Source organism: Neomonachus schauinslandi, chromosome 6 (genome assembly GCF_002201575.2).
Source record: "Neomonachus schauinslandi chromosome 6, ASM220157v2, whole genome shotgun sequence".
Taxonomy (NCBI): Eukaryota; Metazoa; Chordata; class Mammalia; order Carnivora; family Phocidae; genus Neomonachus; species Neomonachus schauinslandi.
In genome coordinates, this window is record NC_058408.1 from 122,328,039 (window position 1) to 122,341,433 (window position 13,395).

The 13,395-nt window shown below is 48.5% G+C and overlaps 1 protein-coding gene across 1 annotated transcript in view; it reads right to left on the minus strand.

Moving 5' to 3' along the window:
• The window catches only part of SORBS1 (sorbin and SH3 domain containing 1), a 163,011-nt gene that overhangs the window by 77,792 nt on the left and 71,824 nt on the right, over positions 1-13,395 (minus strand). Inside the window, exons 7-8 of the mRNA XM_044916110.1 lie at positions 9,517-9,661; positions 5,450-5,479 (exon numbers count right to left, since the gene is read on the minus strand). Of these exons, the coding sequence (XP_044772045.1) occupies positions 5,450-5,479; positions 9,517-9,661 (175 nt within the window). The remainder of the gene's footprint in view (positions 1-5,449; positions 5,480-9,516; positions 9,662-13,395) is intronic.

Genomic DNA, 13,395 nt, shown 5'->3' on the forward strand with positions numbered 1-13,395 from the left:
GCTAAACCAGCTCTTCTGGTGGCTCCAAAGTAAAAATCTCCCAAACAATCCAGCTGGGGAAGTGTGTTTGCTAATTCCCAATACGAATGAGTTTCATTTAGAGTATGGGTTGGCAAACTATGGCCTGGCCACCTGTTTTTGTAAAGTTTTATTGGGACATAGCCACACCCATTCGTTTGTGTATTATTTATGGATGCTTCCAAGTTACAGTGGCCGAGCAGAGTAGCTACAACAGAAACTATGGCTAGTGAAGACTGAAATATTTATCATCTAGCCCTTTCAATCACTAAGTGCACATTAGAGTTGATTTGATTCAGGAATAGAGGTTCCAGAGAGCGAACAAACAGACCAGGTGTGGTCTACAGATTATAAAATTACTTCATAACCTCTGTTACTCCAAGCCACGTCACTTACTATGGGAAGGCATTATGGCTATGCATGACATGTCCTGTGGCTATGGGGGTGAACCTCTCAGAGCACGGGCCTTCAAGGAGCTGATGGCCGTGGGCAGAAAGGGCAAGAGAGCCAGCGATGAGAATGTAGGATGACCAGGGCGGATAGAGTCCGCATCCAACTTAGTGGAGGAACTTAGGTTCAGGGCTGACGTCTCAGAGGGAGTCACCCAAACAGGAAGTGAGGGGTGCCCCCGGCAGAGGGAACAGCATCAGCAAATGCAAGGAGCCTGTGAACTACTCTGAGCTACATGGGTGCCAGGCACTGTGCTCAGTTCTTCATATACATTATCTCAGTTCATCCAATAACGCTCTGAGGAAGAAACTATTATCTGTCCATTTTTAAAAAAAACTGTGAAGGGCACCAAGGCACAGAGAAGTTAAAGTGCCCTGCCTGAGGTCACACAGCTGCCACGTGGCCAAGCTAGGATTTGGACTAGGGACACCTGACTCCAGTGGTTCTCTCTGAACCATACCCTGTCATACCTCCCTCCAAGATGGCACCAAGGCTTCGAGCCTGGCCTGATCCAGACAGAAGTAAATAAAGGGACTGGGGTGGGGAAGGCAGGGAGAGATGGCTGCTTCCATTCAGACATGGTAACTTTGACAGTGAGACATCCAAGCAGAAATGCCCTCAAAGAAATAGGGGAGCAGAGCCCCGGTGAGGCCATCAGCATAGACGTCATGGAAGAGGTCAGGGAGATGGAAGCGCTCATGGAGGAGTACGTGCGGGTAGAGTCAAGGGCTGATGTCACACGCTGAGGGGTGTCGCAGCCGACAGGCTGAGGAGCAGAAGGACGTAGGAGTTATCGGAGGGGGAGGAAATGAACCCAAGAGGAACAGTGAAGCATCACTGAAGCCAGAGAAGACAGAATTCCAAGAAGTGGGTGATCCAACCCATGAAAGGAAGGAAGGAAGAAAAAGAAACCAAAGCAGAGAAAGAGGCATTCGATTAGGCAAAAGAAGAGTCACGGGATCACTGACAGAGGGAGCAAGTTTCCGAGGGCGGTGGGGGTGGGTGCCAGGCTGCAGAGAAAGGGATGATCACGTGAGCAGGAAGTAGGGAAGGAACTGGGGTGGGGGTGGGGGGTCAGCACACAAGGACAGACTATGGCAGGTGGCAACAAGAGAGGTCAAGAGGCTAGGGGTCCAAAAGGTTTTGAGCCGGGGGAGTCTAAGCCCTAGCAGTGATGCCCTGGCGGTGAGACTGAAGGGGAGCAAGAGGGGCCTGGCACTCAGCCAGTGCTCAGGCAGGACCCGGTCACTGACCGAGGGAGAGCTTCTCATCTCTGGCAAAGGAAAGAGTGCAGACGGCTGGCTAGAGACTAAAATCCAGCGGAGGGCGCCTGGGTGGCTCAGTTGGTTAAGCGACTGCCTTCGGCTCAGGTCATGATCCCAGAGTCCCGGGATCGAGTCCCGCATCGGGCTCCCTGCTCGGCAGGGAGTCTGCTTCTCCCTCTGACCCTCCTCCCTCTCGTGCTCTCTCTCATTCTCTCTCTCGCAAATAATAAATAAATAAATAAAATAAAATAAAATCCAGCGGAAAGGAGGGGCCTGAGGGCACACGCGAGGTTGTGCCCGAGTCTGAGATGTCCCCGTGTGGAGGAGGGCTGGGGAAGAGGGGACACGCTGCGTCAGCACGCTCATGTGCTACATCCTGCACAGCCTGCCCACCTGGTGGGGCGACCTGGCCGGGATTTCAAACTGACTTCTGAAACACGGACTCATTCTGTGACTGCAGAATGGTTTCTAAACCTTCTGTGCGAGCCCCAGGGGCTCGGTGTGTGCTTCAGACGACCCGATCCCTGGCATCACAGCCATGAGCTTTCAAGGATGGTAAGATCAGACTGGACTCACGGGATGAGTTCTCACGCTCCCAGGCAATTCCAACAGGAGGCCAAGGATTTGGCAGGAAGCCTGGAAGTGCAGGGCAATTTCAAGTTACCCAAGTCTACCCTTAATATGGCTCTGCTGAGCATTTTCCTTGTGCCTGGAAAGGCCTTCCTAACTGTCACCAGGAAGCAGCAGGTGAGACTGATTTCAAGCCATCTCACCCGGTGCTTGGAGGTGCTCACACTCCTCACTCCAGTGTCCTCTCTTAAGAAGTAGCAGCAAATCACAGACTTGGCATTCTCAGGGTTCCCAGACCCAGAGACATTTTTTTAATCGTTAGGGCAAGTGGTTCTAACAAGAATCACTTAACTGCAAAACGCAGGCTGACAGTCCTGTGATTTGTTCCAAAGCTGTCAGAGTTCTTTGGCTCTACAAAAATTAGCCCTGAATTATTTTATTTTAGAAGTCTGTGATCATGTGATTCACGACTAAGTAGATTTCAATGCACAGAGAGATGAAATGCAGCCTCAAAGAAATTTTTTTTTTTTTTTTTACATAGTGAAAACCTAACATGACACTTTCTCGTACCAGGCAGGTGACAGGACCACCCTGTTACATCCAGAGGACAATGGGGGTTGCTGCTATTTCTCATGAGGCAAATACTGATCCCTCAACAGGACATCCTGCAGCATTTCCTTCCAGTTTTATACTGGGCTTTTAAAAGGAAGGTGCTGGAAAGGGCCACTCAGTGAGTGACAATGCTGACAACCTAGGACAGGGCGTCTGTGTTTGTGGGCAGCTTCCCTTTTCTTCACACCCAAAGCTCAGTGATTGAGGACCACAGCAATGCTGACATGTCCCTGAGGAAGATGTGCCGGACCCTCCGCCCCGGCCCAGACCTGCTTCCCTGCCCATCTCCCCAAGGGAACCATGAGCTGGAGGTGGCCAAACACCACGTGGGTCTCCATCCCGAATGAATCTCGTTGAACAAGAAGCCCCATAAAGGCTCAATAAAAACCTGTTAAGGACTGTGGGGTCGGGCTGAGGTGAGTGGCCCTTCAAGTGCCACCAGCCCAGGTATGCTGGGCAAAGCCTCACTGATGCTAGGGAGCAGACAGAGTCAACCCAGCCAGCCCTCTCTCCTTCAAGAGCTGCTGAACAAAATGGTGCTGCTTCTTTTTCAACAAAAACTAACATTTAGTGAGCACTTACTTTATGTCCCACTCTATCAAACACCATTAGTGGCTCTATCCTAAAACTTAAGGAAGATGGAAACATTAGGCTTATTTTGGAGCCAAGGAAGTGGCCTGAGCCTGCCAGCCTGGTGGAGAAGCCCTAACATCGCGTAGCGCTTTCCAGTGTGCGAAGCATACCGCACCCCCCCCCTTCTTGTTGCACATGAGCCTCATGCCTCTCCAAGGAAGGACGAGGACAATCATCCCCGTTTCCCACATGAGGAAACTATGCTGCAGGAAGGAAAAGTCACTTACTTGGGGACAAATGATGTCAATAAAAAGAAAGAGCCAGGACCAAACTGTGGGCCTCCTAACTTGTGTTTGGGCCCGTCTCATCCATTCCATTGCTCCTTCCCAAATCCCAAAGGCAGGACGGCATTCACAGGAGCTCCCTTCATTTCAGAGCCACCCTGGTCTCAGCAACCTGGGCTGGGGCCAGGGACTGAAGAGGGTTGGTGTGGCAGAGTCAGGAGGGGGCAGCGAAGGGCACCTCGTGCTCAACCACGGCCTGTTCTGGTCCTGGGGCCAAGTCCCGATAAAGCAGAGTGGGTGTGAGAACCCGGTGATCTCCGCCCCGGGCTCTCCACGAATCCCAAGGGCAGCAGTAGCAGGAAATAACACAGAAATCGTGAAGCAGCTGCTCAGAAAACGGAGAAAATTGGTGTATCCACCAGATCAGGGATTCCTGCCCCAGATTCCCACGTGTCTGTACATCCACCACGTGCCCATCTGACAGGTGTGGTTTCTTTTAGAGATGAATCTACCGCCTTTATTAGATTCTTCAAATGAGTCCATCACCACGAAACGGTTAGGAACCATCACACCACACCGTGGGCTGCTGCAGGGCAGTACAGTTCCCAGACACGGCCACAGAGCCTGGCCCAGGGCCGGATACAAAGTAGGCACTCAATAAAATGAGGAACGACTCAATGGCGGTGTCTGCTGACAATGGAAACTCCTGTCTACCGAGCACCTAGTGAGAGCCAACACTCGGCGCTGGGCTGCTCGTACGCAGGACCTATGTGGCACTACTGCGTTTCCCATTTGGCAGAGAAGAAAACTGACCTGTGGTTTCGGTCATTAGCAGCCTGCCTAAGCTGCACCCCTGGGGAGAAGTAGGACCAGGACTCAAAGCAGAATGGCTACAGAAAGCCCTAAGGACATGGTGAAACCTTCCCATTCCTGGGCTTGCTCACAGTTCTGCCTACGTGGGGCTATGCTTCATCAGGGACGGAGCCCTGACACCTGATTATCTAGCGGATCCATGCCCCACCACTGCCAGGTCTTGATGAGACTTGCTCCTCAAGTGTGGTCAGTACACAGGCAGCATCAGCATCCCTGGGGACCCGGTTAGACATGCAAGTTCTCACCCATATGCATTAAATCCGAATCTCTGGAGCTGTGGCCTGCGAATCCGGGTTTTGGACCAGGTCTCCAGGAGACTCTGCTGGCTGCTCTCACCCCCTTCCAGGCACTGCTGGTCTGGAGGCTCTCACCCAGGTCCATCACATGCCACTGATTGGCATCCAGGCTTGCCACCCGACAAGAAAAGAGCCTGCCCACATTTCCTAACCCTGACTTATCACATCCCAGGAGAAGGATTAGAAGCAACAGAAAGGGGACTTCTTCAGCAAGGCCTGCAACAAACGCTCCACCTAAGGCATAACTCTTTGTTCTTTTTATTCAGAGGACCCTGTTCTTACCCATCAAGGTACTGATCACAGCTGCCCAGGGCCCGTGTACAAGTTGGGGTCACTGGTGTGGGGTGCCTCGTCCGCCCCACAGGCTCCAGGGAGGAGGCAGGATGGTGCCTGCTCTCACCATCCTTACGGCCCAGGAACAGAGTCCCCAGCACATCAGAGGAAATCATCAGACTGTGCTGCTCACACATCAAAGGTGTTAGCATGTTAAGAAATATTTGGCACCTACCTGAAAGGCTACTGAGTCGTTTTTGCTGTTCTGTGATAAAAGAAAAGATATACATCGTGAGATTTACACAGACACGGTAAGACCAGTAAGTCCTGCCAGAACTCGTGAGCGTCCCCAAACTGGCGTCCTGACTGTCCCCTGGGCTGAGATGCCAGACCATGGCGTGGCCACCACACCCAGCCCAATGCTGGGGCATTACTTCCGTTGTCCAGGTGTGGTGTCTCCAAGCCCCCACTCCTACGTCTGCACCAAGATTCAGGGAACGGTCACTGTTTTCTGGTTGTTTCCGTCTGGTTTCAAGGTGATCGGATCATGGAAGGAGATCCTCCCAACTCCCCTGGTTTCAAGGGACCAGGACGTTATCACAACCCCAGTCTCAGTAACGTTCTGAGGGAAACAGAACCGTGATCGTAACCATGGCAGCTACCCCCTCCCGAAAGCTAGGTCAAACACCAGACATTGTTTTAAGAGTTTTCGTACGTTAACACTTTAAATCTTTGCAACAACCCTAGCAGGTAGGGCAGGTGGGTTGAGACACCCCAGAGAAGCGGCACACACTACCCATGAACTGAACATCAGAGGAGGGCCTAGAACCTGGATCCCCAACTCCTAGTGTGGGCTGCCTTCCAACCCTGATCGTCAGGCCACCACTGTTCCCCAACACAGATGGTCTCTCGCTGCCTTACCCTCCTGGGCTCTCGTGGAGGGGAGCCCAAGATCTCCTTCTGAGAGTTCTGTGTGTACGTGCTTCGGGGTAAACACAAAAATGACCTTTACCTTCCACGGCTGCTAAATATAAAGCAGCCGCATAGACAAAAATAGAGCACCGGCCAGCCCCTGGGTGCTGTCATCATCCCGCTTGGCTGCGGCCCTACCCTCCCTCCAGAATCCATGTGGGCAAGAAGGGAACAGAGCAGTGGGGGTGCTCACAGCCAGTGGAACAGCCTGCCCACTTCTGGATGTGGATGAAGTTCACACCAGAGGGACAACAGGAGCCCAGCCGAGCTCTAGGCTCAGCTCCGCCAGCAACTTGCTAGGGGATATGGACCAATCGCATAAACTCTGCCCTTAGTTTCCTCATCTGTCCAATCAAAGTGCCCACCAGACCGAGGGTTCCCAAACTCCAGTCTGCCAACCGGAGGCAAGGGCTTCCTCATCAGGCAGGCAACAGCAAACTTATTCAACTTAAAAGGCTATGTTGTTCCTCCTTCTGGGATCTGAAATGGCCTTTCACAGAATGACACGTGATATGGATAAGAGCAGTTGTTTTTCAGGGGTGCTATTTACTATAGTTAAAAATTAGCAACCCTAAGGATAGTCCCCAGGCTGCTTCCTGTGACCATGAGTCCCAGAGTCTGGGAGCCACAGAGCTCTTAGTCTCCAGTGTGGTCTATGGACCGGAAGCACTGATGTGTCCTGCAAGTTGCTGAAAAAAAAAATGCAGAATCTCAGCCCTGCCTCAGAGCTCCTGAATCCAAATCTGCAAGTATGTACTCCCAAGACCGTGCACACTGAAGACTGAGAAGCTCTGAGCTAGGGGGCCAGGCACCTCTTCAGTCCTGAGTTTTCTAGTTCCAACCCTCCTTCCAGACTGATCATAAGTGGGCTGCCCTCAGACATGCAGTCTAAATGTTGAGGAGAGGGGCGAGGAGCTGTGTGGTGCGTGCCAGGGCAGACGTACGAGGGAAGCCCCCTCGTGTGTCTACAGTTGGGGGCCTGACTTGCAGGGAGAGGGTTACTGTCACACTGTGCCCTGGGGCCAACTAGGCAAGAAAAAAAGGGGAACCTTTTTTAGGATGACTAAACTAGAATTCCAGAAGTAGAGTAAAGTTATCATGCCCTCAGGAGATTTTGCAATAGTTAAGAAATTGTTTCTACGGGTACTTTCTATGAGCACTGCTGCCAGGCTGGGTAAATTCCAAAGCGAGGCCAAAAACACATGACCTAAAGCCCACTGACACTTAGTGATCCAAAGCTAGGTGGCTAGGCGCCTCCATTTTCCTCCACTCTTCCTGCTCCGCCTCCATAGGGAACATATGGTTTACTCTTTAGGAGAAGCTACTTTTAATTCCAAAAAACGAATGTACTTGTATCCTTTACTGAAGGATGTGTGATTCAGGCAGCACGATTCTGATCTTTAAACCCAAAGGGCAGAACTGCACAAAAGAGAAAGGCAAGAACCGAAAGCATTTGGGCAAATGAGGAATCCATTTGCCCAGAGAAGAAACAAAAAAGAACTATAGGCATTTCTGTGCCCAAAGATGTCTCACTGGGTGTCATCAGAGGAACTTGGTGGAAGCAGCTGACATTACACTTGGCATTTCCCAAAAACCAAGTTGCCTTGGGAATAAATCCCATTTTTAGAGAAACTGCCTTTCCTTCTGGGAACTAACTTGCTTCTGTTTGGATTTTTTTTTTTTTTTTTTTTTTTTAAGATGAGTCACAAAGAAGTTCATAGAGAACCAAAATTTCACTTTGTCCTGCATTGTGGACACTGTCTGGGCAGAGAAAGCTATTGCCAGTAAGGGGTATGGCCCTTACTGAGAATGGGGTCTTATATAGTTTAGGGTTAGGGTTGGGACCCTTGTCATCTTTGGAAGAACATAGATTCATGGAGGACGGTTAATATGGAGGCCATACATAATGAAAAAAAAATAAAATTACTCAAATAACTATTTAAGATTCAAGTGGGAAGATTTTTAAGTGAGAGGAAATGTTTCATTCATCTGTTTTACAAGTTAGAAGCAGGAAACAGAAAACTCCATTTAATATGGAAAACAATTAAAAATAGATTCCAGTTCCATTCTCATCCAAGTTAATGTGTGTGGGGGGTGGGGGGGCTGGGGGAACTATGCAGTAGGCGAGCAGCGAGTCAAGAAAAGGAGAGGTTTGGTGCCCAGCTTTTTTTGAAACTCAGACTAAAAAGCCCTTTCTGCTCTAGGAAACAGCTTGACAACTTTACACTTCACACTGAAAAGGATTTTTATGAAGGGAAAGTTTCTCTCTCCATTGAATTCCAACTAGTAAAACCTGGGACTTAGAATCATCTCCTGAAATTTTAAAGCAGAAGGGTCAACAGATACAACTATTACCTCAAAGCGCTTCTGCTTTACCTAAGATGCCCCTTCAGAGAAGGGGAAGAACCAACTAGAAGCAGTAAGAGAAACAACAGAAAACAAACATGGAAACCCTCAGCAGAGCTGTATGGGGCCACGTAGCGTAAGGGACAAACAGCCACGTGAGCCTCACGTCCCCAGAGGGTGTTCGAAATGACAGCCCAGTGTGATAACTGCTGGCAAGAGTCAAGGCCAGTGAGTCATCAAGAGAAAGTCCAGTGCCTGCTTTAGAGGCCACAAAAACACGTTTGATATTTTATAAAGGTTTCCACCCGTTATGCTTTCTTTTTTTTTTAATTTTGGTACTCAAAATTTTGCTTTTTAGAAAACTCATGATGTCAAAGAACCACATGACCGGGGCGCCTGGGTGGCTCAGTCGTTAAGCGTCTGCCTTCGGCTCAGGTCAGGATCCCAGGGTCCTGGGATCGAGCCCCGCATCAGGCTCCCTGCTCTGCGGGAAGCCTGCTTCTCCATCTCCCACTCTCCCTGCTTGTGTTCCCTCTCTCGCGCTCTCTCTCTGTCAAATAAATAAATAAAATCTTAAAAAAAAAAAAAAAAGAACCACATGACTTATTAAAAGAGGTATTATTGTATGTAGATTTTCCAGGCAAAGCTCTGATCTGAATGCTCATGATGAGGAGTTAAGATGCACAGACTTTTCCCCTTCTGTCTTTTCTTTCTTTTTGGTGCTACCATCTGAAGACAACTGTGACTGCCCCAGGCGCGCAACACATGCTACACCAGCTTACTTATGCAGATATCCGACATCATTCCAAATCAGGGGCCTGTCTCCCTGCTGTGGGTCATGGGAGTAAACGGGGGGCAGACGGCCTTGGGGAAGGATGGGGTTTGTGAAAATTTCTGCGGAATGGCAGAATTCTTGCCCCCGGAAGTCACAGAACAGCTTTGTTAATGCCAGTGAGCTGGGGGCCCTCTGCGAAGGTCCCTTACCTCGATTGTGTTGCAAGAGTACAATAGTAGGATTGACAATTGTCGTAGAGGGGTAGGCAGATGATGGCTTGCTAACTGGTGCAGAGATTTGGGGATCAGTTCCAAGGTGGGATGAAGAAACTTCATTTAGTAGAGGACCTGAATCCTGAAAAGTGAACACACATTGTAACCAACTGTAAGTACATGAAATCTAATGTTAATGCTTTTTAAAAAGAAGAAATTTACAGCTTTACAAGGACCTTAATTATAAAAAGAAATGTAATCAATGAGACATCACTAATTCCAGTTAGAAATTTAATCTGGAAGGTTTAGTCTCTTTGTTGGTGTTAGTAAGGGTAGAGAGGGAAGGTGAGTGTTACTGGAAGTCTCAGCAATATCATTATTTTCACCTGGTAATAACTGTGGATCAATCCGGTTACTGAAAAAGGAAATTCAAAACAAAGTAGAACAACATGCAAGACTCATGCAATTCCAAATGTGATCCGAGAACGAGAGCTGGTTTAAGGGAAAAATCAGGAAAGTTTAGTACACTTGTCTAAAGAGACATGAGACAATGTGAGGACAAGAAGCCATCGATGTAAGAGTAGGGAAAAATTAAGTATTGGTCCTCCTGGAAAGCCACTCTTGTTATTTGCATCACTCAACAAACTTACTGGCACTTGCTTCTGAGATTTGGATGTTATCCGGTTCTACCCTGACATTTTTTTTTTTTTTCACTCTAGTATTGAGTGACAAAGATCTCTGAAGTGGTAAAGACTTATAAAAATTCGGACTTCAAAAACCTGAGGTTTCAGCTATAAAATCCAACAGAATCATTACTATTAAAATTACAATTTGCACGATGGGAATGATGGCAGTCTTTTTTAAAGACAGGAAAATAAGACCTCAATATGTAGTAAGGATACCTACACAGTTTCTTCTATCACACCTGTTTACAAAATTTCTATTTTGGAATTTACAGACCTCCAGCTGGAATGTCATTCTTAAGGAGTTTGAAAGGCAAGACTTTGATCATTACTCTCCAGATGAAAGTATGGCTCAAAGCAATTAGTATGCTCCAGAGATCAGCTTCTAAGCACCTGTGAGACAAAAGCCATGCCTCCCTTCCTCTTTTTTGACCCCTGCACCTAGCACAACACCCTGCAGACAGCAGGTGCTCGGTAAATAAACACCACCTGAATGACTGGAGCCATCTCTTTGCAAAGAGACCAGGGACAGCTCCCGACACACAGTAGGGGCTTCAGTCTAATTCTGAAAAGTGCCCTAATGTTGCAGCTGCTAGTTATGAGCAACAGCTCAATTTAGTGAATAAAAGCTTTCCCGAGACTCAAGAGGCATAACGTGATCTTGTTCAAAAGTGCTTCCTCTCCATTTTTTCATTTGTAAAGTAGAAAAAAATTACACTTGTCTTAATTTACTTCCTAAGTGATTTAATAAAGATAAATGATATATCCGTGAAAACTCTGCCATAATGCATCCAAGAAACACACACACACACACACACAAAATCAGGCGTGTGGCTCCTAAGGTATAAATGCTTATTGTGGTATCTGGATGGGTCATGTGAACATGAAACATTCCACAAAATTTTGTTCTGTGGCACAAGTCTTATTTCTGGAACATCACAAAAATGGCTCTTGACTAAAGAACCTGGATCAATTCACATGAATTTTCTTTTCCCCTCTTATTCTCAAATAGCTACAGATGGAGCAAATCTCAACTTGTGGCTTGGCCACCATCCCCAGGGGCTCCTGCTCTTCTTGACAGTTCTCACTGAGTGGAGGATCCCAAGCAGTTCCCTTTTTCACCTTACTGTTACCTGGGACCAAACCAGAAGTTATCAGGCCAGCTGAGGACTCCCCCAGAAGTCTATACCAGGCTGATCAGTCAGGTTTGAGAAACTGAGGACACTGTCCTAACTAGCCTGTTCTGGATCACCTGTAACAAAACTCGATATGCAAATCTAGGTCTATACAGATGATAAATTTTAGAATATACAACAAAACTACTCACGATTGTATACTAGGGCACTAAAAATTCTCGCTTTATATACTGCTCTAGAGAAATACTCTGTGCCAAAGGGAAGAATATCTATACCACCCTCCAAAACAAGAACAGCTTCTCAATTCATCTACAAGCTGGGTTGGAGGGAGGGGAGTGCATTAGAAACAATCTAGCAATTTCCTCCAACGGGATTGAGTTGCAAAGGATATCCAAAGCCCCTGGGCCACGTTTGCCTGAGTCCTGACCTAACTGCATTGTGTTGCATCTATAGATTTGCAGAGGACCCAGACCAGAATGAAGCCATCCCCAGCTCTGGTGTGCCTGGTATCTGGCTATAAGTTCTCCTACAAGCCAAAAAGAAGTTTCCCTGCCCTGCTTTTTGCATGACTGGCTTCAGTTTAATGAACCCTTAGAGCCAGTTTTGTAGGCACACACCTTTTCACAAAGGGGTGTTACTGAACATTTAGCTGCATCAGCCAATTACATGACCCACTGTATCTTGAAATGTGGTCCAAGGCCCCTCAGCATCAGAATCCCCAGGATGTGTGTTACCAGATCAGAGCCCCAGGCCCCTCTGCAGATCCACTCAATCAGGACTCTGAAGTACAACCTGGAGTTGACAACTTAAATGAGCTTTTTTGCCTCTCAGATAATCAATCCCATGTACACTAAGCTTGAGAGCCAATATGGTACCTAAGAAAAACCCTGAGAGCAAGGCCTGTGCCTTGTTCATAACCGTACCTACAGAATGTAGCAGAATGCCTGGAATATGGTAGGAGCTCATTAATTGCTAGTTAGCAAATAACTTATTTTTGAGCGACTCTGGCCCCCATTTGCGAGGGCAAGTCCTCGACAACGTAGCAAACGGTTATTGAGTGCTCTCTCCATCGGAAGTGCTATCCTAGGAACTTGAACATACTCGGTCCCCCTGCACCCCACAGGCCTATGGAGTAGATCCATGCATTCGCATTCTACAATTCACTCTAAGGTTCTCAGATCCTCTCGATTCCCAGGGCTCCTGAGGAGAAGAAAGACTGGGTACCCTGATTTAGCTTTTCCTCTAAAGCACGTGGACTCTCCCACCTACAATGGGGACTCATCCTTCACGGGATGGGACCTGAGGTGTCAGGGCCCTTGACCTTCACGCGACCCCTGGAGCAACATTTTGCCACAAAGGCCCCTGGGAGCCACTAGTCAGGGGCCCTAGCAATTCTCTGCCTTTGGAGAAAACAGTCCTAACATCTGTGCAGGGCTTTTAGATCCATTTACTCAATTAAACTCAACTCCCTCATTTTTTTTTTTTTTTTAAACTACGCTCTGCCATCAGTATACATAAAAGAGTTTACTTGCTAACTCAACAAAAGAGGGAATCTCTTCCTCCCCTGGAGGCTCACTGCTCCCTGGTGGAGAGAATGCCGTCGGCTTTCCCACACGGCTCTTCAGCTTTCCTCGGCTCTCAACACCGCATCTGCTTGGCCTCTCAAGAGCATCACAAGCCAAAGGAAAGGCCACGGAGGTTCTCGGAGGGAAAACGGAGTTCTTTCAGCAAGATGTGCATTCCGAACAGGACAGACAGGAAGAGGGACGTGAGGGGCTCGTGAGCAGCTGTAGGAGACCACACACACGCGCGCAGGAGGCATGCACTCTGGGGGAAGCAAACAGGGTCCGGTGACCACACGAGCACAGTGGCAGCGGACACGTCCCTCACGACTTAGTACTTCAGTGAGAAAGGGGTTTTTCACTGCCAGGAGCAGACATTCAGGAAAGCCGTGAGGAGGGGATTCCAGAAGCTTACGGTACTTGAAACAGCTCCCGTGAGGTCAGGCTCCGAGGCTCTGTGGAGGCCCTCCGGGACCGGAGGGACCAGCGGAGGAG